Source organism: Moschus berezovskii, chromosome 11 (genome assembly GCF_049115385.1).
Source record: "Moschus berezovskii isolate FMDL1 chromosome 11, NW_MosBer_1.0, whole genome shotgun sequence".
Lineage (NCBI taxonomy): Eukaryota > Metazoa > Chordata > Mammalia > Artiodactyla > Moschidae > Moschus > Moschus berezovskii.
This window is the reverse complement of record NC_142470.1, coordinates 2,415,494-2,441,923: the sequence shown is the minus strand read 5'-3', so window position 1 is coordinate 2,441,923 and position 26,430 is coordinate 2,415,494. Positions and strand designations below refer to the sequence as shown.

The following is a 26,430-nucleotide window of genomic DNA, read 5'->3' as shown; positions in this document are numbered from 1 at the left end:
ATTGGGATCTTCAGAGTTTGGGGTCAGCAGTTGTGGCGGAGCACCCCTTTCTCTGTGGGGCCCCCTCGGCGGAAACAAAGGGTGAAGATGAGACCCCCCGAGAGGCACAGAGGCTTGTCCAGGGACCCTAGCTGTGTCAGCAGACCCTGCACCCAGGGATGTTGTGACCAGGATCCCCGAAGGTTTATTCCCTGGCCGATGGGGGGACACCAGGTGCAGCCACGTCATCCTCAGGGGTGTGTCCAGCTCCACCTACAGGCCCTTCGCCGTTTCCTGCCAAGCTCAGAGGCGCCTCCCCCAGGGCTCAGCCTGCTCATGGGCCTGATGGCTGGGCTACTCAACGGCCCTTCTGCCTGGCTTCCTCCGACTGCAGGGCCGCCCGAGCCAGACTGAGCACAGCCGCTGGGCTGCCTGCCCTGCTGGGCCCTGCTGCCCTCCACGGGCACAGCCCAGCCCTCAGGCGCCCAGCTCAACACCCCCCAGCCCCAACCCCCACCTGTGGGCATCCCGCCTGTCCTCCAGGGCAGCCATGCCCCTGGCTGGTCCCCCCGCGCTGCTGTCCTCAGGGACCCCCCCGGGCCCCGTCCCACCCGCCTGGCCCTCGGCTTGCCCGTGGCTCTAATCTGTGCGGTGCCCGATCTGGGCGGGGCGCGCTCGTGAGCGTTCTGACGCCAGTCACAGAGGCTGCGACCGCGTAAGGGGCTCCCTTCCAGGGCGGGGCTGGGTGCCGACTGCGAGAACCCCGGGGCTGGTCCTCAGAGCGGCCTCACGTGTGGGGCCCCTGGTTTGACTCCTTGCACAGGGCAGGCCTGCCTGCACTGAGCCAGGAGCTTCAGCACGAAGGCGGCTCATGAAGCCTGGCTGGGAGTCTGGGGAGGGGGCCTAGGCGTGGCCGGGACCAAGGAAGGGGACGGGCCCGGGGCAGGGCTGGGTGACCCCCGAACGGACAGACCTGCCCATCTAGACTGGCCCCCTGCTCACACCTGTGCGTGCCTGTGGGTGTCAGGGGTGGGCACTCTGCTCAGCCAGGACGGTCAGCAGGACGAGGGCCCCTCCCCGGGGCCCGCATAGACCAGGCTGCCATTTCCCACCGGCACACAGGCGGGCAGAGGGGCCTGCAGCTGGGGACCGGCGTCCAGCCGCCCTCCTGACATAGTAAGGAACGACCCCTCCTTTCCTGGTCGCCAGGACCCCAGTGACTTTCCTAAAACCAACAGCCCTTGCTCTGGGCCCCGCGGGGGACACATCCCTAGTCGGGAACCTCAAATGCCTCCGCGGGGAGAGGGGACCCTCGTCCCCATTTCATGGGTGGGGAGACCCAGGTCAGAGAGGGGAACTGGCTGAGGGCCACACAGCTTACGGGGGAAGCTGGGGTGGCTGAGAACCTGTCTGGGTTTCCAGCAGGGGTGCCACCGCCACCCATGAGGCTACCTGGTGGGGGCCCGCCCTGGGAGCCTACCCCAAGGGTGACCCCCCAATCACCTCTGTGCCCGAGCCTGCCCTCCGCCTGTAGCAAGAGGAGGTGATGCAGGCCGGGGCTCGGCTCCCACCCCCTGCGGGTCTGAGCACAGGGACGTGCGCACAGGTCCCCCGCTCCCCGCACAGCGCCCTCGCGGCCCGTCTCCACCCCTGCTCAGGTCCGGGTCCGGGGAGGCAGAGCCGCTCCTTAGTGCTGAGAGGCCCCGGGTGCCATGCTGGCGGCTGGGCTGGGGGCGGCGGCCGTCCGGTATGTGCATGGGGACGGGGCGTGGTGCTGGGTGGGCACCAAGTCCCACGTCAGGGACTTCTCGGGTCTGACGTCTTCAGCTGGTCCTCTCATGGGGCGCACTGCCCGGGCCAGAAGAGCAGGCAGACCAGACCACGGGCCCCAGCCCCTGAGATCACAGCTCTGGGGGTCTCCCTCCCGGGACCCTCTGCCCTCCAACTTGTGCCCCGAGGCCCCAGCTGGCCGGGGCAGAGGTGGCGGCTCTGCGCGCAGCCACAACGGGGCCCGCAAGACGCCCCCACTGATGTCTTGCTTGTGAGAGGAGGCAGGGAGGGAGGCCCAGAGCCCCCGGCGGTCGTCTGCCAGCCCTGAGGCGGGAGGCCTTTGGTGAGGCCCAGGCTGCACCCTGGCGCATCGGACCCCAGGGCAAAGGCCTCACCCCCGAGGGAGGGGAGATGGCAGACAGCCTGCAGGGCTGGAGCTGGGCAGCTGTGGCTCCAGCACCGGGTGACTTCAGGCGAGCCAGCTCCCCCAAGGGCTCCTCTGCTCTGCTGTTTGTAGCGGGAGGGGCTGGGACTGGCCCATTCCTGAGGCTTCGGGCAGCTTTGTCATCTCTGGAACATTCCTCTCTTGGGAGAGCATGTGGGCACAGCCCCAGACCGTCTCCGAGGCAGCAGACTGTGCTGTGCCAGGTGCCATGGGAGGGGTGGTCACGGGGAGGGGATCTCAGGGTATGTCTGCCTGTGTCTGCGGGGGCCAGACACCCCGCCATGGACGCAAAGCCCCCATCAGGCCAGGATGGGGAGAGGTTAGCAGAGCAGCGGGGGCGCGCCGAGCTGAACCAGTGCAGTCTCCACCCCCCTCACCACCTCCAGCCCTGCTGGGCAGCTGGGGTCTCTCCAGGGAGCCCGTCTGCCCGGAGCCGTCACAGAGCCACAGGGTGGACCCCCACAGAGGCCTCTCCAAGCCGCTGTTCCCTCTGCCACCTGCAGTGCTCAGGCCGCGGAACTGCCACCTGTGGACCAGAAGCCCGGCCCCAGCGACCCTGCCTGGGGGCATCACTGCTCCGACTCACAGAGGGTGGTGGGCAAGCCAGTTGCCTCTGGGCTCTGATAGCAGCCCCCGCCCGCCCTGGCCGCAGCTCAGCTTTGTTTAGTGTTTCCCGCGCAGGCCTGATGCTGAGCATCCCGCGTACTCAGACACTCACTGTTCCCAGCGACACTGCAGCAAGCACCTCGCACCCCCGGTTACAGAGGGGTGGGCTTGCGCGGGGTCTGATTTACTCCACTTGCCCCGTGAGTGAAGCGTGCGGCCAACGTCTCACTCAGGGCTGCCTGCCTCCCAGACGTGCTCGCATCCCAGCAGTGACCACCCCGGCTCAGCCCCATCCCCGGACAGCCTGCTCCCTCAGCCTCAGTCTCCCCATCTGCAGAGTGGGACGCTGAGACCCCACTGCTGACCCCAGAGCCATCGTCAGACGGGTCGGGCAGGACACTGGGACGAGAGGCCCTGGAAACTGTGGAGGGCAGCGGATTCCCAAACCCAGGCCCTGAGGCGCCTCCCCCCACCCCCAGCTGGCTTATTCCATCTTCGCTTACTGCCGCCTCTTCCAGGAAGCCCTCTGGATTTCAGGGAAGGTTCCTGTCTAAAGAGCCGGGATGTTTACCCCACCCCACCCCATCCTAGCAGCTTCCCTTTCAGCTCAGTCAGTAAAGAATCTGCCTGCAATGCAGGAGACCCAGGTTCGATCTCTGGGTCGGGAAGTTCCCTTGGAGAAGGAAATGGTAACCCGCTCCAGTATTCTTGCCTGGTGAATCCCATGGACAGAGGAGCCTGGAGGGCTACAGTCCACGAGGTCACAAGAGTTGGACACAACTTAGTGACTAAACCACCACCACTGCCAACCCATTCTAGCGCAGCCACCGCCTGCCCACAGGCCCCAGTGGGCACTTGCCTGATGTCATAGCTGTGCATATCCTTCTCGGGGCGCCCATGGACGATCCAGTAGGCCAGCTGCTGTCCACAGCCACCGCCCAGCATCATTCCTGGCAGGGGCAGACGGCCACAGGTCTGCAATTTGCCCCCAGGGCCCTGCACCCCACCTCCGTGCCCCCCCACCTCTGTGGGCAGCATCAGCCCCTACGCCCCGGATCTCACCCCTGGGGTGCCACGTGCCTCCTCCTGGCAGGCCTGTCCCGTCTCCACCCCGTCTCAGCCACAGGGCTCCTAGGCCCACCCCCACCCCAGGAAGGGGTGGCTCTGAGAACCGGAGGAGAGCCCAGCTGGGGCCCTCACTCCCAAGACGGCAGAAGTCGGGGAGACTCCACTGCCCACACTCACCTGCGCTGTTGAAGCCACAGCCCAGGAAGAACCCGCGGAGCTCGGGTGCCTCCCCCATCAGGGGCTTGTGGTCCGGGGTGAATGACTCTGAAAGGGAAGGGGGAGTCTGAGGGTCCCTCCCGGCCACATGCTCTTGGGTGGGGTCTCCCAAGAGGGCAATAACTGAGGCAGGGGTGGGCAGTCCATCCAGACCCTCCCCATCCTCAAGACGCAGCTCAAGGCCGCTTCCTCCCTGATCGCTCCCGCCACATCCCGTGGAGGCCCTCGGCACTGATGAGCTGAACTGGTTCTGCCTCATGGGGCCCTGGTGTGTCTCGTGACTTTCTGCTGGTGGGGGCTGCCCCCTGAGCCCCCGGCACAGCACGCGGCTTCCCGTCACCGTGCCATCCTCCCTCCGTGTCACTGCAGACCTTTCCTGACCACTGGAGCGCGGGCAACCCGGGGGCAGGGCTCTGCTCACTGCCGCGTCTCAGGGCACAGGGTCCAGCGGTCGATGCTTGATACATGCCCACTCGGTGAATGAAGGGCTGTAAGTTCTTTGGGGAGGGGACCAAGCCTCTGGCTTCTGTCTGCCGCCAGCGAGCTGGGGACAGAGGTTAGGACTGGTGGAGAGGAACACTCGAGCATGATTAAAAGGGCTTCCCTGGTGGCTCAGACGGCGAAGAATCCACCTGCAAGGCGGGAGGCCCAGGTTCAGTCCTCTGGTTGGGAAGATCCCCTGGAGAAGGGAATGACCACCCACTGCAGTGTTCTGGCTGCTACCCACTCCGGTGTGACTATAAGCAGCTGCACTTCGCAGCCACAGTCCTGGGTTCGAACGCTGCTTTACTGATTCCTGGCTGTGTGACCTTGGCTCAGAGCAGCCTTGGACCCGTTATCTGTAACATAGGGATCATGGTCCCGATGACCGCGGGCTTCACAGGGCTGTGAGTTACTCGGTCACAAATACTTGCACCCCACCTGTCTGTGCCCAGAACTCGGCCGTGGAAGGTGACTGAACAAGCCCCACCCCTCGGGGAGCCGCCGGGAGACAGAGAGCCAAAGCATGAGTAAGCAAAAAAGAGGGTGTCTGGAGGAAAAAAACACTATGTGATAAGGGGTCTGGAGTGACCAGAGGGAGGGCCGCTCCTAACCACCGCGCCGGCGCCATCAGGACCCCGGGTCACAGAGGAGGGCGCTGCCCTGCTGCTCCCTGCCGGTGTCCTAAGCTCCGTGTGCACTGGTCACAAACGCTGTCCTCCTCCCTGCTGGTGACCGGCCAAGCCTGGTCTCGGACCCTCAGCATCTGAACTGGAGGAGGCCGCCAGCCCCGGGGACCCGGGAAGGCTTCCAAACAGCCACAGGGCAGGGTGGAGGAGGCAGGGCGGATGGAAGAGCAGGGGCCCCGGTGAGGGGCTTGGAGGCCACAGTGACCCTGGCCGGGCCCTCAGTGGGGGCGTCAGGGGGCCTGGGTCCTGTGAGGGGGCCTGTGTGCAGGTCAGGCTGCAAGGGGCAAGCAGTGGAGGCCAGGAGGGCGTCGGGTGAGGCTGGGGAGGCTCCCAAGATGGTTGTGTTTGGGGATGACCCGGTGAGCATTCCGGGAGTGCTGGAAATGTTTCCAGAATGTTCTGAACAGTCTTCACAGAAAGCTAGCAGGAGGGAAGTTTAGGGGTCAAGGGTCGCCTGGAAGTTTAACAAATGACTCAAGAAGATGCCGGATGCCCGGGACAGGGGCCCCCAAACTTGCCTCTGACCTCCCGACCTTGGAACGAGAGGTCTGCCGGCCCCCCGCTTCCCAAAGTCAAGGGTCCTGGGACTTCCCTGTTCTGTCCCGGACGCCGAGGGCCGTTGACCGGCCAGCAGAAGGGCCCGTGTCCCCAAAGAACCTTCCTCACACAGGGAAACCAGCCTCCAGGGGTCCTGACAGACAAATCCCCCCAGTGGGGTTTCTCGGGGCGATGACCCTGAGTCCCATTAGAACTAGGACGCTCCCTGGGATTGCCTTGGGCCTGGCAGTACTCTTGCCTGGAAAATTCCATGGATGGAGGAACCTCATGGGCTACAAGTCCATGGGGTCACAAAGAGTCGGACACGAATGAGCAACTTCGCTTTTGCCTTGGCTTTCTCCCTGCCAGCCCTACCAGGCCCAGGAAGCGCCGAGGCAGTGTGTCCTCGGCCTGAGCCCCACACCCTGAGCCCCGAACCCTCAGGGCTGGCCAGGGGGCCCCAGCTACCTCTTCTGGGAAAGTTGCCCACTCACCTTTGCTCCTTCATGAGCCAAACAGATTGAAGCAGCCAGGGCTGTCTGGACCCCGGGTGCTCTGAGCCCAGGAGGGCCGGGCACCCCGGCAGGCCGCAGGCTGGGTGTCGGGACCCCTCCCCTCCCCTGGCCTGGCCTGCCCCTCACTCCCTGCTCAGTCTGCCGGGACGACTTTGCCCGCCGGCCTGCAGCGTCCTGGGCTGGCCTGGCCTCACCCTGCAGCTTACGTGTGGCTTCCCCACCTCGCTCCGCCTGCCACCCATTTCACAGATGAGGACACCAAGGCTCAAGGAACGCAGAGCTTCAGACCCAGAGTCTGATCTCTGGGCAACTGTGCTTCTGACCCTCTCTCCACCGCTAGGCAGGCTCGCGTTCCCTGCTTCTTGCCTTTTCTGTGGATTAAGGGGCCCCTCCGTGCAGGAAGGCAGGGACACCCTTGTGACTCTGCTGGAGCCAGGATGGGGCGGCATGTCTGCCCTGGCCCCAAAGTCCCCCCACCACGATGCCCTCCCGGTGGCTCATCCTGTACCCACCAGCCCTGTACCTCCTGTCAGAGCGCCTTCCCTGCTGCCCTGGGTCTTCCCTGCCAGCTTTGAGAGCCTGACTCTGGCCCAGACGAGGCGCCAGTGATGTCTCGGGGGCCTCCGCGGGCCTTGGCCTGTGCCGCACACAGCCCCGCAGCTGAGACATCTGGGCCTCAGGGCTGGCTTGGGCCCCTCTACTGCCCAGAGGCCACCCTCTCTCTGCCAGGACCCCAGACCGGCTGCCTCATCCCCCACCCTGCCTCCACGCCCTTACCCTGGAACAGGCCTTCTCCCCTGCCCAGAGCCCACCGCCTCAGGTTCCCACCACGGAAGCTCCGCCCAGTCTCCTAGACAGGAGCTCCCCCCAAGCCTGCTGGGCTCCAGGCGCTCAGCTCTCAGAAGGAGCTGAGTGGACAGTGTGGAGCCCCTCACACCATGGCCCACCTTCGGGGCCCCGGGCGTGGATCTTACTCTGGGATCTTCTCCATCTGCACACAGCCTTTGAGATTCAGCTCAGGTGGCTTGCTAGGCATGCATGGGTCTCCCCCCACCCTGGGGTCCCTGAACTCACTGGTCCACCCTAGGATGACCCTGCTCCAGGCCTGGTCACGGAGTGGGCCCCTCTCCCAGCTGAGCTCTGTCTGAGTGACTGCCATCACAACACTTCGAACATCTGCAGTGTAGCCTGGCTGGCAGGCCCTACCACAAGTAGGGCAAACAAGTGGCCGAATGTGCCAGCACGGAGGGCCCCAGCCTGCCCCAGCCTGGCGCCTGACCTGGCTGGCGGGTAGGGTCAGGGACTGCACCCTGCATACCCAAGGCGGGCACTCAGAAGCTGAACTATTTGGTTCACCCCATTTTGCCCCAGCCTCCTATAGCCCAGCTCTCCTGGGGGCTGGAGAGGAGGTCCCAAGTGGGGCCTTTCAACGCTGTGAGGGAGCGTGGCCAGAGGGCAGAGGGCGGAGGGCAGAGGGCAGAGGGGCGAGGCCGTTCCGGGGGGCCCACAGCCCTGAGTGAACAGCATTGGGAGCGAGTTTGGCCCTTGATCCCCTGGCTCAGCTTCACTGGGCTGGGAGGGTCTCACCTCATCTTACAGCTGAAAGCACCGAGTTCAAGCAGGGACAGCCCAGGCGGGCCCCCAGGAGGGCTCACGCGAGGGTGGGCGGGAGGAGGCCTGGCTGGGGCCCGGGGGCAGACTTACATGTGTCACCTGCAGGGAGGAGGATGCATAGCCCTGCCTGCCCAGGACGGCCGGCCGGCCGGCCACACCCACTGGGGCAGCCAGCTCCCACCCCGCCGCCAGCTCCAGGCCTCCACACTCACCTGGACCACAGACCGTGGACTTAATCCCAGTTTTCTCCAGCACGGGGACCCTGTTGATGGCACCTTCAATGTGCGGGGTGAACACATCCCAGTCCAGGTCAAAGAGGCCGAAGGCAAACTTGTCTGACACCTGGGGACACGGCGGGAAGCTGCGCTGTGCCAGCCGCCTCTGGAGTGAGGAGCCGGGCAGGGCCTGGCCAGCGTCTCCGTCAGGTGGTGACGGTCTAGACGGTCCGCTGTCTGTCTCCCTCCCTGACCCCTCAGAGGGCCTGTCCGCTCCCCCTTCCCGCCTGGACCCAGGCCCACCTGCTCTGCCCTGGACTGTTGAATGGCCTCCTGCTTGCTACCCTCCTTCACCCAATTTGCCAAAGTCAGATATGGCCCCTTCTTGCTCTCGAGCCCCCCAAGGCACCCTGTGTCTCTGTGGCCCATGAAACCCTACATGAACGGGCCCCACCCACGTCCACCATGGACCCACAGCCATGCTGAACTTCCTTCGGTTCTTCGAGGAAAGCAAGCTTGGTCTGACCGCAGGGCCCTCACCTCCACGGGCAAGCTGCTCCCCACCGCCCCTCTGCAGGGTCCACTCAGATGTCAGACCCCCAGCCAGCCCTGCCTGACCGCAGTCTGAAGGACGTCCTTCCACGCCAGTCTCTGGAGGCTTACCCTCAGCCTGTTAACTTTACTCAGGGTTCAGATCACCATCCCAAATTGTGTGATTGCTTTGTTTATTTATTGTGGGTCTCCCCACCAGAATACAGGCCTCTGGGCACAGGGACTTTTATCTTGGTCTTCCTCTTTCTCCCCAAAGTAAAACAGCATCTGGCTGAAAGGAGTCATTTTATTGTTCAATATGAAGACTAAACACATGAATACGGGGCTAGAGTGGCCCATGTGTGGCTGAAGTGGCTGAGGGCACTGGGGGGGCGCTGGGCCTGTGTGAACCCCAGAGGCTGCCAGGAGAGCAGCCCTGGCCTGAGGGAGACACAGCTAGAGCCACAGTGGGCAGGGGGCGGTGAGGGGTGGCGCGCTGAAGGGCGGAGGGCTTACACGCCTTCGTCATCTTCTAGAAGCCCCACTGTACAGTCTGCAGCCCCTGACTGCTGCTGCTTTGAGGTCAGCCCTCCGTCTGCCCCGGGTCTGTGTCTGCCCGCATGCCAGGTTCTTAAGGGCTGGAGAAACATGGGTTTGACCCTGTGGGACGGGGGAACTGCCACTCCTCAGGTGAGGAGCTCTGGGACGCGGGTCTCCGGAAGAGGGAGTCTCCGCTCTGAGACGCAGCCCCATGCCGCCCTCCAGCCCTGGTGGCTCACCTCCTCCCAGAAGATGGGGTTGCTCTCGTAGCCGCCCACAGACAAAGCATCCCCCTGCAGGCGGAGGTAGACGGAGGCGTCGTGGTCGCGGACGTTGGGCATGTTCTGGAGGGCAGAGCACAGAGGCCTCGGGGTCGGCACGCGGGGCGGTGGGCCAGCACCTCCACCAGGGGTCACAGACCCCGCGGGGCCCACGGTGCTTCCTCCTCATTGTAGGACCCTGAGGACACGGTGGACCTGGGGCCTTGGTTACACAGTGGACAGAGCCCACGCCCACACCCCGCAAGACGGCAGCAAAGGTGTGGGGAGGGAGGGGGGAGCTCAAAGGTAAAACCACAGACAGGAGCAGACAGGAGAGCTCCACCAGCCCAGGGGCAGAGTGGGGGGGCGTGCCTCAGCTGGGGTTGGGGGGCAGAGTGGGGGGGGGCATGCCTCAGCTGAGGCTGGGGGCAGGGGGAGAGCTTGCCGGCCTCCCTACTCCCTCCAGTCTGCAGAGGCCCAGCCTGCAAGAGGTGGCCAAGTGCACGTGTGTGCGTGTGTGCACGTGTGTGCGTGAGTATGAGAGAGTGTGTGTGTGTGTGAACAGAAGGTTGGACTGGGATCTCCTCAAAGCCATTGGACCCTGATGCCCTCCAGTTCCGAGCCCCGCCCCACAGGCACCCGGGCGTGTCTCTGGTGAAAAGGATCCCAGAGACCCCAGGTTCCAGGGAGGTGAGCAGTGGGCTGCCATCCCCACTTGACAACAGACTGGAGATTCTTTTGGAGACACTGATGCCAAGGTCCCTCATCAGAGAGAAGGGCGTTTGACAGAAGGACTGGATAAGGCCAAGAACATCTTCCAGGTATTAGGCTAAAACACATGAAGGTGCGGAAATCAGGAAAGGGAACAAAGTAAGGAAATTAGAAAGTCCATTCTGAAGGTCTGACATCTACCTTACAGGGGCTCCAGGAAGAGAAAACAGAGAATGGAGTCAGAGGAAAGTCAAAGCAAAAAGCCAAGATGATTTCTCAGATTGAAAATTGTGAATCTCAGTCCTGAAGGGCCCATGAGTGCCCACCAGGCCCTGTGACTGGACCAGGCCTGCATGGAGGCCGTGTTGGAGTGGACCATCGGGACAGGAGTGAACAGGTGGGTTCTAAATAAAGAAACGGCAGCCCTGGAGGCTGGGAGACCTGGGGCAAAGTCCAGCAAACTCTGAAGCCGGCTTTAAAGGCGGAGTTCCTCATCAATCGAGTGTAAGAGAGAATGAAGATATTATTTTGACCATTCATGTACACGGAAACATTTATTTTCCCAAGTACCCTTCTCAGTAAGTGGCCAGAGACCATGCTGGGGACCCAGAGAGCAGCAGATACAAACAGGAGACAGGCGAGGGAGGTCCCAGGGTGGCCGCGGAGCAGAGGCTGATGGAGAAGATCAGAACAAAGAGCCCTTCAGGGAGGGGAGTGCGGCTTAGAGACTTTAAGTGATCTCTCTGCTCTGTATGAATGCACAGAAAATGTTACTGTTTGACAGATCTGTTGAGACATTTGCGGGGGCGGGGGCGGGAAACTGTGACAGTTATGAATATAGATGCAAATATCCAGAGGATGAGATGGTTGGATGGCATCACTGATTCAATGGACATGAGTTTGAGCAAACTCTGGGAGACAGTGGAGGACAGAGAAGTCTGGTATGCTGCAGTCCATGGGGTCGCAGAGAGTCGGACATGATTTAGCAACTGAACAACAACAAGCCTTCACAAAATACTAGGAAACTGAATCCAGCAACATATAAAAAAGATTATATACCATGGCCAAATGGGATTTATTTCAGGGATGCAAAGTTGGTTTAACATCTGAAAATCAATCTGGGTAATATACCATTGTCAATAAAGGATGAAAAACACTAATTTATTTCAATACATGCAGAAAAAGTATTTGACAGATAAAAACACTTTCATCATTAAAACAGCTAATATCTAGGAACAGAAAAGAACTTCCTGATAAAGGATATCAAAGAAACAGAATAGCAAGGAGAGAAAAGAAAGCCTTCCTCAGCTATCAATGCAAAGAAATAGAGGAAAACAAAAGAATAGGAAAGACTAGAGATCTCTTCAAGAAAATTACAGATACAAAGGAAACATTTCATGCAAAGATGGGCTCGATAAAGGACAGAAATGGTATGGACCTAACAGAAGCAGAAGATATTAAGAAGAGGTGGCAAGAATACACAGAACTGTACAAAAAAGATCTTCATGACCCAGATAATCACGATGGTGTGATCACTCACCCAGAGCCAGACATCCTGGAATGTGAAGTCAAGTGGGCCTTAGGAAGCATCACTATGAACAAAGCTAGTGGAGGTGATGGAATTCCAGTTGAGCTATTTCAAATCCTGAAAGATGATGCTGTGAAAGTGCTGCACTCAATATGCCAGCAAATTTGGAAAACTCAGCAGTGGCCACAGGACTGGAAAGGATCAGTTTTAATTCCAATCCCAAAGAAAGGCAATGCCAAAGAATGCTCAAACTACCGCACAATTGCACTCATCTCACACGCTAGTAAAGTCATGCTCAAAATTCTCAAAGCTAGGTTTCAATAATACATGAACCGTGAACTTCCAGATGTTCAAGCTGGATTTAGAAAAGGCAGAGGAACCAGAGATCAAATTGCCAACATCCGCTGGATCATAGAAAAAGCAAGAGAGTTCCAGAAAAACATCTACTTCTGCCTTATCAACTATGCCAAAGCCTTTGACTGTGTGGATCACAATGAACTGTGGAAAATTCTTCAAGAGATGGGAATACCAGCCCACCTTACCTGCCTCCTGAGAAATCTCTATGCAGGTCAAGAAGCAACAGTTAGAACCGTACATGGAACAACAGACGGGTTCCAAATCGGGAAAGGAGTACGTCAAGGCTGCATATTGTCACCCTGCTTATTTAGCTTATATGCAGAGTACATCATGAGAAACGCTGGACTAGATGAAGCACAAGCTGGAGTCAAGATTGCTGGGAGAAATATCAGTAACCTCAGATATGCAGATGACACCACCCTTATGGCAGAAAGGAAATTAAAGGGACTCATGATGAAAGTGAAAGAGGAGAGTGAAAAAGTTGGCTTAAAGCTCAAAACTCAGACAACTAAGATCATAGCATCTGGTCCCATCACTTCATAAGAAATAGATGGGGAAACAATGGAAACAGTGTCAGACTTTATTTTTTGGGGCTCCAAAATCACTGCAGATGGTGACTGCAGCCATGAAATTTAAAAAATGCTTGCTCCGTGGAAGAAAAGTTATGACCAACCTAGACAGCATATTAAAAAGCAGAGACATTACTTTGCCAACAAAGGTCCGTCTAGTCAAAGCTGTGGTTTTTCCAGTGGTCATGTATGGATGTGAGAGTTGGACTATAAAGAAAGCTGAGCATTGAAGAATTGATGCTTTTGAACTGTGGTGTTGGAGAAGACTCTAGAGAGTCCCTTGGACAGCAAGGAGATCCAACCAGTCCATCTTAAAGGAGATCAGTCCTGAATATTCATTGGAAGGACTGATGCTGAAGCTGAAACTCCAATCCTTTGGCCACCTGATGCGAAGAGCTGACTCATTTGAAAAGACCCTGATGCTGGGAAAGACTGAGGGCAGGAGAAGGGGGCGGCAGAGGATGAGATGGTTGGGTAGCATCACTGACTCAGTGAACACGAATTTGAGCACACTCCGGGAGACAGTGGAGGACAGAGGAGCCTGGTGTGCTGCAGTTCATGGGATCACAGAGAGTTGGACATGACTGAGCGACTGAACAGCAACGTAGCTGATTCGCTTTGCTGTTCAGCAGAGACTCACACTATGTTGTGGAGCAACTGTGTGTTAATCAGTCAGTCAAGTCTGACTCTGTGCAACCCCTGGACTGCAGCCCCCCAGGCTCCTCTCTCCATGGAAATCGCCAGGTGAGAACACTGGAGTGGGCTGCCATTCCCTTCTCCAGGTGATCTTCCCGACCCAGGGATCGAACCTGGGTCTGCTGCATTACAGGCAGATTCTTTACTGTTTGAGCCACCAGGGGAGCCCAAAGCAACTATACACCGAAAACATTTAATTAAAAAATGAATTTAAGAAAGAAGTGTGAAACTTGTACTATAAAAATTAAAAACAATTTAATAAAAAGACAATCCAGTGACTTCCCTGGTGGTCCAGTGGTTACATCTCCATTCCTCTAATGCAAGGGGGACAGGATTGATCCCACATTCCAAGCAGCCAAAAAAGTTTAATTTTTTTTAGTTAAAAAAGACAATCCAATGAAAAGTGAGCAAAGTGTCTTAATAGTAGTTTCCCCAAAATACATACATAAGGCCAACAAGCTCATGAAAAGATGCTCGACATCATTAGTCACTAGGGAAACGCCTCTGAAAAACTACACCCATGATGACGGCTAGAAAGAAGAAGATAGTGACAAATACTGCTGACAGTGTGAAGTCAGCACCCTCACGCGCTGAGGCTGAGAATGTAAAACCAGGCAGCTTCTTCGGAAAACAAGTCAAAAAGCGAAACCTGGGGTTAGCAACGCTCCCCTTAACTCAGCAATCCCACTTCAAGGCTTCTACCCAAGAGAAAGGAAAGCACACGTCCACACAAATCTTGCACGTGAATGCTCACAGCAGCATGATTCACAGTAACCAAAGAGCAAAGACACCCCAAACGCCCATCAACAGACTAGAGGAGGAAATCATGGTTTACAAGAGTGTACTAAGCAGCCCGGAAAAGAAATGGAATTCTGATACATGTCCTAAAAGGATGAACCTTGACAACGTCATGCAGGGTGAAAGAAGCCAGACAGAAAGATTCCATTTCATTCAAAGCCCAAACTAGGGAAAGCCATAGAGACAGAAATCAGATTAGAGATTACCTAAACTAAGGGTGGCGTGGGAAATGGGCACTGATAGTGTGAATGGGGCTGCAGGGATTAGACAGACAGATAAATGGCAGCCGGACAGACACAGATGACTATAACAACAGCAGACGGACAGTCACGAGCAGATGGATAAATGGGTGACAGACAGCTGATAGGCTCAGGTCAGGTCAGCTCAGTCGCTCAGGCGTGTCCGACTCTGTGCAGCCCCATGGACTGTCGCCTGCCAGGCTTCTCTGTCCTTGGGATTTCCCAGTCAAGAATACTGGAGTGGGGTGCCATTTCCTGCTCCAGGGGATCTTCCCAACCAGGGATTGAACCTGCGTCCCCTGGGTCTCCTGCATCGGCAGGCAGAGTCTTTACCCTTGAGCCACATAGATAGGAAGAATTAATGACAGCTACACAGGAAACTGAACAGCTGGGAAAACACACTTACTAATAGTAACTCCAGGAAACACAAAAAGTTGGATGCTGCTTGCTCAGGAGTTAACAATGTTTTCATTGCTACCAGATTGCAAATAATGACTACTGATTTAACCAGTAAGTGAACGAACGAAAAGTAAAATCATTTCAGAAAGCAAGCGGGAGTGAGTAGAGGCTCACTTCCCCTGCGGGACCCGGGCACTGAGCTGGCTCTCAGTACCTCCGACCCTGGAGATAGACTCCTCAGATGTGACCCCTCCACCCCACCTTTGAGGGCACGCAGCGACCAAAAGGGACCACCTGGCAGGGGCCCTGCCTCCTACTCCGGTCTGCGGGCCGCCTGGCTCCTCTGAGCATGGCAGCAAGGATGTCTACACTGAGGAGCTGCCGTCAGGAGCCGCATGGGGAGTTCTCAGTAACCGAGCACTTCAGAACCAGTGATCTCATTACCTCTGTTTTCTCTACTACCCAAAAAACAAAACATACCAAATGCTGGAGCTCCGCAGAGCGGGACAGTGGGGACACCTGGTGGTCAGGACAGTCCCTGCATTTGTCCAGCAGGATCAGTGTCCCCTCCTCCTGGCCTTGCAAGGCCCCAGCTGCCACAGAGCGCCCAGCACGGCCTCAGCTCAGCCCAAGGCGTCCACAGGGTACCCTAGCTGCCCGCTCCATCTGGAAGCCCACCCGACAGGTGCGACCCCGTGCCACTGGTGTCACTGCCTCCTGATTCCAGCCCGTCCCCTTCCATCTGCTGCTCCTGGCCTCACCCTCATTCAAATCCTGACGGCTGCTTCCTCCAGGAAGCCCACCTGATGGCTCCAGGCTCCCCAGTTCTCTGAGGCACTTGCTGTCTGGACCATCCCGTGTCCCTTGTCACGATCACGGCAGTCCTCACCTCCATGTGCCAGGCACACTGCTCAGCCCTTCAGCCCACCACTTGGTTCCTCCCTCAGCACAGCCCTGAGCAGTTTTAAACCCATTCTGCAGAAGAGAAAACTGAGGCTCTGGTGGCACCTCGGCTCGCCTGGCTGGGTAATGGAGGGGATTGGAATGCAGACCCCGAGCTTGGGCCTTTTCCCACTGCTCCACCTCAGCAGAGCAGTAGGTGGAGGGCAGTGGGGATGCCAGACCATCACACGGCGTCCGGGCCACCGTGTTTGATGGACGCAGAGACCAGATCCAGAGAGGCCCCTGGATGAGGCCACAGAGGGGCCGAGGACAGCGTTCGACCAGGACCCAGGATGGCAGGGCTTCTTAGAACTGGGGCCCCTGGGGCAGCACAGTCCCCTGGTCCCCCAGGAAGAAAGAAGAAGGGCATGTGGTCCGGGGGGCTGAACCCTGAGCCCTCACCAGCAGCCTGGGGCATACAGGCCCCCAACACCATGAGGCCCAGACCTCACAATGCAAGACTGTCCACTGTTAGGGAGTCTCCTGATCATCCATAAACAGGCCGGGTGTCAGGGACCTCCCAGCATGAGCCCCAGAGCCCGATTACAGGAGCTGCCTTGGCCTAAGCGAGCTTGTTCTCTGACTCACCAAGGGGTCAGACCAGGTGGGAGGTCAGGGTCAGGGGCCCATTCCTCTCCCAGATCTAGGCTGCCCAGGTGTGACCTCAGGAGAGGCTGGCCTCCCAGACTCCCCACGTGGAGGGGAGCATGAGGAACTTGGCCCCCAGCCCTGAATCTCCTCTTTTCTCCTACAAAGAGTCTAAGAGTTTCTGGGGCTGGTGGCCCTTCCCTGGGGTGGAGCCTGGGGCTCCCAGAGGCACACAGGTCTCTGGGAGACGGTAGTGTTTGTGAGTAGCGTGAATAACCCCAGCGTGGCGCTGATCTTAGAAATTCAGGGAGGGCCCAGGCTGCCCGGCTTCTCCCTGAACCTGCCTCAAAGCCAGGCCTCACGTGCATCGGGGCGCGGAGAGGCTGAGGCTCCGTCCCAGGCTCCGTGGACGCCCTGCGACCCGCCTCCTCCCCACCAGGATACGGCCCTCCTCTGCCCAGACGCGTCCCCAGCTCCAGCCCGGCCCCCGTCCACAGATTCCCTGGTGGCTCAGTTAGTAAAGAATCCGCCTGCAGTGCAGGAGACCCTGGTTCAATTCCTGGGTCGGGAAGGTCTGTTGGAGAAGGGAAAGGGCACCCACTCCAGTGTCCTGGCCTGGGTCGCAGAGTCGGACAAGGCTGAGCGACTTCCACTTCACGGTTCCTTTTACAGCCCACAGCGGTCAGAAGGTGACCCCTGCGGTCAGAAGGTGACCCCTGCCGGCCGCTGGAGATACTTCCCTCGGAACCAGGGCCAGGGGCTCATCCCAGCGACACCTCCTGTTTCACGGTGCCTCATGGTGCACGCGCCGCGGCCCTCGGGAGGAATGTGCTGGATAGTATCAAGCCCATCCATGAGTAAGTGAGCTTGGTGCTGGAGGAGGCGGGCGGGAGAGGGTAGACTCCAGTCCCGTCCCAGCTCCCCGCCCCCTCCACCACAGGGCCCACCCCGCGGCCAGGAGGTGACCCGAGGGAAGCCAGGCTCTTCCAGGGCAGGGGCGAGGCTCCCAGGACCCTCCCTGCTGGGCCCTAAACAAGGTCAGCTGCGTGCCCAGGCCCGCCTCCGAGCCGCCTGCTCCTCCCCAGCGGCCAGGCCCTGCACCCTGCCCTCCTCCCCTATCCCCCCTCTGCCTCCCCTCAGATGTCTCAGGAGACCCTTCAGACGTGGTCTCTGCCGGGGCACTGCCTGGTGCACAGGCTGTGGTTCCCTGGAGCCCCAGTGCTTGCCAGCTGGCTTTAAAATAAAGAAGTCTGTTTACTTGTTTGTACCCTCCCGCTGCCAGCTCACCTGGGCAAGAACTAGGTTCTTAACTCTGTCACAGCCCCAGTTTCTAGAACAGGGCTTGGAGCACAGAGCTTATCCAGTCAATGTTTGAAGGAGGGGGTGGCGGGGAGGGTGGATTATACACGTTAATGAATGGCTGGATGATGGAGGGATGGGTAGGGGGAGTGATGGGTGGGTGGATACAGGGGAGAAAGGACGGACAGGTGAACGGATGGATGATGAACAGGTCCATCAGCGGGCGGGTGGGGGGACGGACGGACGGACGGACGGGTGGGTGGACGGGTGGACGGACGGACGGGTGGGTGGACGGGTGGATGGACGGACGGACGGGTGGATGGGTGGACGGACGGGTGGGTGGGTGGACGGACGGACGGACAGACGGGTGGGTGGACGGACGGGTGGACGGGTGGACGGACGGGTGGGTGGACGGGTGGACGGACGGACGGGTGGACGGGTGGACGGACGGGTGGGTGGACGGGTGGACGGACGGGTGGGTGGGTGGACGGACGGGTGGACGGACGGACGGGTGGGTGGACGGGTGGACGGACGGGTGGAGGGACAGACGGGTGGACGGACGGACGGGTGGACGGACGGACGGACGGGTGGACAGGTGGACGGACGGGTGGGTGGACGGGTGGACGGACGGGTGGGTGGACGGGTGGATGGACGGACGGGTGGATGGGTGGACGGACGGGTGGGTGGGTGGATGGGTGGACGGACGGGTGGGTGGACGGGTGGACGGACGGGTGGGTGGACGGGTGGATGGACGGACGGGTGGATGGGTGGACGGACGGGTGGGTGGGTGGATGGGTGGACGGACGGACGGGTGGACGGATGGGTGGGTGGGTGGATGGGTGGACGGATGGGTGGGTGGATGGACGGGTGGATGGACGGGTGGACGGAAGGGTGGAGGGCTAGAGGGAGGAGGGCTGGAAGGAGGGATGAGCAGACGCAGGGAGGCAAGATGGGCAGAGGGGAAGCAGTGAGTGCAGGGGAGACGGTGGGGGCAGAGGGATGAGTAAGCAAAGGGAAGGACAGAGCAGGGACCAGACGGAGGCGCGAGGAGACGGGAGAGACGCGTGGCGGGAAAGAAGCGTGGTCAACAACAGGGCGGCAGGAAGCTCCCAGCTCCCAGGACGTGAGAGCGGAGATGGAAAGGGAGGGGGAGCGGGCAGGGGCCCACGGCTTTCCCTGCCCCCCGCCCATCTCCCCTGGCAGAGGGGTCTCCAGGGCTCCCCGGGAGGTTCCCAGGGCCGTGGATCAGTGTCCTCTGAGACTGGCACCCACCGCAAATTTGGGGACCCGTGGACATTCAGGGGTTCCCGGGAACACCCGGGGCACGGGACATGGCCAACGTCAGGCTGGCCGCACCAAGCATGACAGGCTTGGCATCAGTGAGGAGCCGTGCCAGGCAGGCAAAGGGGGGCGGGACCCTCGGGTTACAGCTGTGCCACTTCCTCTCATCCTCCTGCCGCCCAGAGCGTCCAGTCACGAGGAGGCCCATTTTACGGATGGGGCCGCTGACGCTCAGCGTGGCGACCTGTGCGCGTGGGGTCAGAGCCAGGCCCGTGGGCCACCACAAGCCAGTCTCCTGCAGCCTGACGCGGGGCGGGGGCCAGCTACTCACCTGGATCCCCTCAATGCGCTCGGTGACGACGTAGGCGTGGCGCATGGCCACCAGCGGGACCTTGACACCAGCCATCCGGCCCACGGCGCCCGCCCACACTCCTGCAGGCAGAGCACAGGCAGCTCAGCCCTGCTGGCGTGACCCCAGGTCACATCTGGTCCCCCCACCCCTAAGCAAGGCCAGGTTTAGGGAGCAGTCAGGGTGGCCACTCGGGAGGTGGAAAACGCCTTCCCACCTGCACAATTGACCACACAGGGGGTCCGGATGGAGCCATGTTCTGTCTCCACAGCCGCGACCCTCCGCACCCCAAAATCATCTGTCCGCACATGGATCCCGGTCACCGGGCAGTTCTCGATGACCTGGGAGTGAGAGGAGCTGCTTTCCAAGCCACGTCAGCACTCGGAGGGCTGACCGTCCACCCTCTCACTTCCCCCAGCCTGGCTGGGGCCCAGGACCCCTGCTTCTGCTCAGGCAGGCTTCATGTGGCCCCATCAGGGACATGGGGGTGACCACAGGGTGGAGACTAACTCCATGCCCCTTGACTTGGAGAACCTGACCCCCTAAACAGAGACTTTAAACAGAAAAAGGAGGGCTCCAGTGACTGACATGTTTGTGGTTAAAAGGTCACGTGGAGTTCCGTTCAGCTTCACGTTGTTCACTTCTTCAGAGAGAAATACTCGTAGTAAAACTGAAGTGTCAACACTGGGGGCCTCTGGGTGACTCTCTTTCCTTCTTTCTTCGACTTTTCCCATGTCTTCTTCCTTGCTTATTTGTCTTTTCTAATTTTTCCTACAACTGCGTGTGGACTTGAGACAAAAGAAGATAAAAGATAACAAGAGATTTGGGGCAGGTTCGCTACTCCAGCAGGGTGGGACCTCCGGGGAGAGCGGACATCGTGGACAGACCGGAGCCGGCTGGCCAGCCTGGGCAGGAGCAGGACAGGGGCTTGGGTCCCTGCTGGCCCGCGGTCTCAGCGCAGAGGGAACTCGTGTTCCTAGGCAGGAGGGCCGGGCTCTGAGCGGGGGGCCCAGGGCCGGGAGAGGGTCGTACCTGCGCCCCCCGGGCGGTGGCGGCCCGGGCGAGGCTGGTGCAGGTGCCGGCGGGGTCCATGGTACCGTCATGAGGCACGTACAGGGTCCCGTAGAGGTCCTCCACGTTCATCAGTGGGTACAAAGCCTTGGTTTCTCCGGGGCTCAGGACGTGGGACTCGATGCCATAGACCTTGCCCAACTAGGGGGACCCAGAGGAAAGTGAGCCTGGGGGTGGGGGCAGATCCTTCCAGCCCCTCGCCTCCCTGTCTGGGCCTCCAAGGGTCAGTTTTGAACCTGGCACCCCCAGAAGCCCTGAGCCGTGCCTGGGGAAGCTCCTGTCCCCTGGGCCAGCTCCAAGGAAGAGTAGGGAACCCGTGCAGTGCTTGGAAGCAGTCTCTGGGGCCCGGGCACATAAGGACTTACTATATAAAATAAATAAAAGTAATCCCCACAGGTCTGATATTTGGGGCTTGAACCAGGTGTGCTGGTCAGACCAGCTCCCCAGAGACCAGAGGGTCCTCTGTCCCAGGAGCCAACTGCGTGACAGACCACACCCCTGATGCATTTCATTGGCCGACAGGCAGCCAATCAAGTGTCCACAGGCATCCGCACATCAGGACCCGCTGGGGCCAACCAGAGGTGTGCTCAGTGGCTAAGTTGTGTCCGACTCCATGCACTGCTGATTACCAGGCTCAGACTTCGCCTGTGGGATTTCCTAGGCAAGAATACTGGAGTGGGTTGCCATTTCCTTCTCCAGCTCAACTAGAGATGAGCTGAGCCAACCAGATCCCCTCTCGGAGCATCCTGAATGAGAGATGGCGGAGACTTCGCTCCGAACTTGAGCTGAAAGATTTGACAGGTTACGAGACCACCTCCTGACCCCAGAGAACCTCCCCGCCCTGCTGTGACGAAGCCAGCTGCCCCCACTTCCGCCTGGTCACTCAGAGGAGCTCGGTGTCCCTGTGACAATGTGCCTCTGCTACCCATGCAGCCGGTTCTGCTCGGCAGTATTCAGTTGGTGCCTAATAACCAATGCAATCCTGGAGAAACCTCTCTTCCACGTCCTGGAATGTGGGGGCCAGCCCTAGCTGCTCTGGGTGAAGAACCAACAGCCCACCCCAACAGCAGGCCTTCCACGGCGTAAGGCTTTCTCTGCCGTCTCCCCGACAATGGTGTTCCCTAAGCCTCTCCAGCAGAGCTGGGGGGAAGAGCGGCCCCTGCCTCCCGGGTTGTGCGGCTTCATCCTGATGCCTGGGAGCTCCGCCCATGGTGGCAGCCCCCATCCACTGGGCCTCTTTTGCCTCCGAGGCTCAGCAGAACTGTGCTCCTCGACACGATCCCATTTCAAAGGTGAGAATGCTGAGGCTCGGGGGCAAAGCCGCCTGTCGCGGGGGGCCCAGCCCAGCCGAGCAGCACGAGGCTCGAGCCTACACTGCCAGGGCTCCTCCCTTGCACCACGCTGCCCACCCCTGCCCACGGGGGCGCACCCACCGACATGAGCCTCTTGTACTCATCCAGACGCTGCCGGCTGGACGCAATGAACAGGCCCCCGTTCTGGATCCAGCCCGTGTGCAGCCCCGTCTCCTCCTCCAGGTCGCGGCTCACCACTCGCCTTGTGTGTGCCAGCAGCTCCACCTCCACGTCGCTGGGTCGCAGCTGCCACAGCAGGCCTGGTGGGTGGGGGGTACTGTCAGCCCCTCACTGAGGGGCTGCACCCCCTTCCCCCAGCAGGCCAGGGCTCCCAAATATCAGGCTGCGGGCCTGAAGCGTCCCTGCAGGCCATGGAGAGGGCCCCGAGAGGCCGATGAGCAGGAAACAACAGGCGGAATGCTGAGTTCCAGGCCATGGCCCTCGGGCAGCTCAGAGAGTGACAACACCAAAGGCTGCCTTTATCAGGCACCTGCTGTGGGCGGAGCCGGTCACAGGGTGACGGTGGACCTAGGAGGCAGGCGGGACTGCTGCACTGTGAAATTAAGCGGGCACCAAACGGCTCTGTGCCCAGGATCTCAGGGCTGGTGGTAATGGGGTCCCAGGACCGACTGAAGTTCCCCCACAGAGTAGCCCCCTTCTGAGCGGGGCCTGGGGAGTGGCCGGCCCAGGGAGAAGTGATGGTGGGGGGACAGGCCGTGCGGGCAGTGATGGGTGCCATCTGAACCTCTGCCCAGCGCCATGCTTGGCGCCGTCATGCTTGTATCAGCCCAAGCAGGAGTGACTGCCCCACAGACGCTGCCCATCTTAACGCAGGGTTAGGGCAGAAGGTTGGCTGCCCTGGGGACATGCACACGGTAGGAGTGCCCACCGGTCAGGGGCTGGGGATCGTGGTGCCTGCAGAGGACCCCTCTCTGCCTCTCCTCTGGTGGTCCCTCCCCCATCCATCCTCTGCACCCCGTGGAGGCCCCTCATCCCGAGGGCTCCATCCGGAGAAAGGGCTCCTACTCTGAGCAGACAGCTGCCTGGGCCCCCAGGTCTGGTCTCAACTCTGCACCCCCTGCGCCGGGTCCACGGTCAGCATCCACTCCCTCCTTCCCACCACAGCTCTGACGAGACTCAGGGACACACAGGGCCATCTTCAGACAGAGCCCGCCTCTGTCGTCCATGGCCTTGCCTCCACTCACCTGCCTCCAGGAGGCCTCCTGCTGGTCAGCCAGAGCTGGCCCCTCAGTGGGTCCCGCCCCTCCCGCCCCCGCCTGCACCCGGACCCCTACCCGCCGTGTGCCAGGTGGTCCCGGAGGTCAGCCGCTCCCGCTCCAGCAGCACGGCCCCGCTCACACCCAGCTTGGCCAGGTGGTAAAGGGTCTGGCAGCCCAGGCTGCCCCCGCCGATGACCACCACGCTGGCTGTGCTGGGCAGGGGCCGGGTTGGGCCCTGGGCCACCGCTGAGGGGTCCTGTGCCTCTTTCAGGGTCCGCTGGTATGGCACGCTCTTCTCAGAGGTAGGACCAGCCCCGCTCGCCAGGGGTCTCAGCCCCCGGCCCAGAGCAGGGCTCTGGCGAAGACGGGTGGTCACCACGCCACGCAGGGCTCGGCTCAGCGAGGCCATGGGGACTCAGCTTCAGCACCGCGGTGGGCTGGGGAGAGAGCCGGGGCTGCCTAGGTGTGGAGGGGAGCAGTGGGCCCTGTGGCCCCCACGCTGTGACCCCCCTACCTCCCTCCTGCCGCCCACCCACGGCATATGTGCACCCTGCATTTGTCCGGCCCAGGTCTGCGGGGGCCTCTATTCTTCAGGCTCCGGCTGGGCTCAGGGGAGACCACAGTGGGGGAGAAGGGGGTGGTGTTCATGCTGGGACAGGACCATGGGGGGGCGGCAAGGGTCACGAGGCCGGGACCCCCAACCCTCCAGCCTACATTCAGCATGCCCTCCAGGGGAACACCCGTCTCAACCCCAGACAGAAGTTATTTCTGCCGCATTGGCCCCCACAACCCTTTGGGACCCAAGGCAGAAGGTGAGAAGGCAGTGGGGTCCGGCCTCCGGCTCCCTCGGGCTGTCTGGAATCCGGGGCGTGGGTAGCTCTTCTGTGGCCTCGCAGTAGCCTGCAGGGCTCACCTTGCCTCCCTCCTCCTTCAGGAAGCCCTCCCAGCCCTCCCCAGCCAGAAGACTCTCCCAGTTATAAGACAGTGATGGGGAGCCCACCTTCTCAGGGGAGGAGGTGCAGGCGAGGTCTCCCTGGGGGAGGGTCCCGGGGGGGACAGGACGGCTCCGAGGAGCCCCGGGCCCACTCGTGGGTCAGCAGGAGAGGTAGGAGGGATGTGGCTGAGGCTGCGGTCCTGGGGGGGCTCCTGCACCTGCGTTAATAACCGTGACGGCGTCAGTCAGCCGGTCTGTTAACGAAGTCCACTTGCATTTTCAAGCGTGCCCTACATGGCAAGCTGGGAACACACGTTCTCTCTGCTCTGAAATCAAGACGACTGTTGTCCCCGATTCACTGGGGGCGGGGGGACTGAGGCCCAAGGAAGCTGGCCAAGGTGACCAAGGTCGCAGGGCCAGCGTGTAAGCGCACCTGCTGGCTGTCCTGCCCCCTCCTGATCTCTCAGGGCTGGTTTGGGGGGGAGAGGCTGGGGGGGCCCGCTGCCTCCACCTTTCCAACCCCTCCCCCTCTGCCCCTGCAGACACCAGGGCTACCAGGTGGTCAGGGCTGTCCCGCCCCCGCCACAGGGACTGCCCCCCTTCTGGGGGCTGGGGGCAGAAGGAGGAGCAGGGAGGGGTGATGGCAGGGGCTCCGGGGTTTGGAGAGGTTGGAGGGCAGGGCAGGACTCCCCAGTCCCTCTGTCAGCTCCGCCTACCTGCTCCCAGGCACAGAGAGGGAGTCCTGGCGCGTGTCTGCACTTCCCTGTCGCCTTGGGATTACCTTACCCTGCCGGAAGCCTACAGCAGTGGTTCCTGCTGGTGGAGACTCGGCATCACGTGGTTGCCCAGGACACCTTCCCAAGGCCGGGCACGCGCCACACCCCCAGGCCAGGCGGCACGGCCCAGCACACACCTGCCTGGCCCCGCCTGGCCTCCTCCTTCCCTCCCGCTGCGCCACTGCCAAGTCTTCTGGCCCGGAAGGCTCCAAGTGCCCCTTCCCCGCCCGCACCCAGCCCCGCTCCCTGACCCGGGCGGGCCCGGCACCCGACCCCAGGGACAGCCCAGTGCCCTCTGGACAGGGCAGCTGCTTCACCACCGACCCGCTCTCCTGCCCCCTCCAGCTCTCTCCCAGCCGAGTCAGCAGCCCGGCAATCGCTGCCAGGGTTGGGGGTCAGACAGAGGGGGTGGGGCCCCAGGGACGCCCTCCTCGAAGGCAGTAGGAGGAGGGGTGGTGAGGGAGGTCCTGCCCACCCCGGACCCCAGCTTTTGCCAGGAGAAGGCGGGCTGGGAGGGTGCCCAGGCCTCCGCCCCCAACACAGAGTCCCGTGGTTGTGCCTGCCCAGCCCGAGGGTCCGTGTAGCCAGAGGCAATAGAGTCCTGGCCTGCTCCAGGCCTGTCCCACCCTGCTGGCCCAGGGGAGGGACCGGGCCCTGCCCGCCCAAGGGGTGTACCTCCGGCCAGCCGCAGAGCCCTGAGCCCCGAGGGCCTGTCTGCCTGGCTTAGTGGCTCCAGCGGTCCAGTCACCTCCTTCCTTCCCAGCAGCAGCCAAACAGGAACCGGGGCGGCCCCTGGCCCCGGAGGCCCTCCGCCAGCCCCCGGCCCGCCCACCGTGGGGGCAGGACGCACCGCCCACTGCCCGGCGTCCTGGAGGCCAGTTGGCCAGGCAGAGCAGGCTGTGCTGAGGGCAGCAGAGCAGAGCTGCGAACCCAGAGACCCTGCTAAGCCTGCGTGTGGGTCAGGTGACCTCAGCTCCTCATCCCTAAAACAGGGGTCACGAGGTTCTGCAGGTGAGCCTGTGCACATCCGTCTGCCCATGCCCACCATGCTTCCTGCACCAGAAAGGCACTTAGCACAGTCAGGCGGGCGGGAAGCGCTGGGTCAACAGCAGCCTTGGGCTGGCCGGCGCTCCTTGGTCGGGTGATCCAGGGCCTTAGCACAGACCTGCCTGTCCAGCCTCAGCTGCTCACCCCCAGGGAAGGGGTGCTCGCTGCCCTCGGAGGCAGGAAGTCTGGGTTGCCCCCCACCCCACTCCTGGCCACCCGGCAGTGCCCATCTGCATTCTGCCCTTTGGAGTTCCCAGACGCCTCTGCTGCTGGACGAGCCACCCCTGAGCCTCTGGTTTCCCATTGCGCAGCGCCCAGCTTCCCAAGGCAGGGATGCCTGCCTCCATTTGGCCGTCGGCGGCACCAGGGCCCAGAGCGGAGTCAGCTTGCCTGGGGTCACACAGCAAGCTCGAAGGGAGCCGGACCAGAGCCTGCAGTCTACCCCTGGGTCTCGGGCGTCTGGTTTGTGTGCAGGCGGAAGACGCCCAGCGGAAATCTGGAACAAATGAGGAGTCCACCTGAGGTGCTGAGGTAAACAGGACTTCTGCCTCGCACTGGATCAAAACAGCAGCGTTGAAATTTTGGTCAACGAACGATGCGGTGCTGTTGGCCGCTCGCATGGCGAGTGATACAGGACAGACGCTGCTGTGATTAACACAAGTGCCTGTGCTCTGACTGCCGCGGAGCGCCCGATGTCTTGCTGCCAGCTTCTCCTCCACACTTACTGAGCACTTTTGTTGTTGTTCAGTCCGACTCTTTGCGACCCCAAGGGCTGCCGCACGCCAGGCCTCCCTGTCCTACACCAGCTC

The 26,430-nt window shown here is 61.1% G+C and overlaps 1 protein-coding gene across 5 annotated transcripts in view; it reads right to left on the bottom strand.

The window, feature by feature from the left end:
* SARDH (sarcosine dehydrogenase) overlaps nt 1–25,388 on the bottom strand; it is a 60,294-nt gene extending 34,906 nt beyond the window's left edge. For 3 of the 5 annotated variants that reach the window (XM_055400017.2, XM_055400021.2, XM_055400020.2), the window contains exons 1-12: nt 25,250–25,369; nt 24,515–24,614; nt 23,865–24,016; nt 22,940–23,301; nt 21,726–21,904; nt 20,254–20,433; nt 19,439–19,562; nt 19,204–19,304; nt 9,445–9,549; nt 8,132–8,261; nt 4,046–4,132; nt 3,660–3,750 (exon numbers count right to left, since the gene is read on the bottom strand). In XM_055400017.2, coding sequence (XP_055255992.2) covers nt 3,660–3,750; nt 4,046–4,132; nt 8,132–8,261; nt 9,445–9,549; nt 19,204–19,304; nt 19,439–19,562; nt 20,254–20,433; nt 21,726–21,904; nt 22,940–23,273 — 1,331 coding nt within the window. In that variant the 5' untranslated portion in view covers nt 23,274–23,301; nt 23,865–24,016; nt 24,515–24,614; nt 25,250–25,369. Of the gene's footprint in view, nt 1–3,659; nt 3,751–4,045; nt 4,133–8,131; nt 8,262–9,444; nt 9,550–19,203; nt 19,305–19,438; nt 19,563–20,253; nt 20,434–21,725; nt 21,905–22,939; nt 23,302–23,864; nt 24,017–24,514; nt 24,615–25,249 lie in introns of all 5 variants that reach the window. The other 2 variants (XM_055400018.2, XM_055400022.2) reach the window with 2 other exon arrangements.
* Between the last annotated feature and the right edge of the window lie 1,042 nt (nt 25,389–26,430).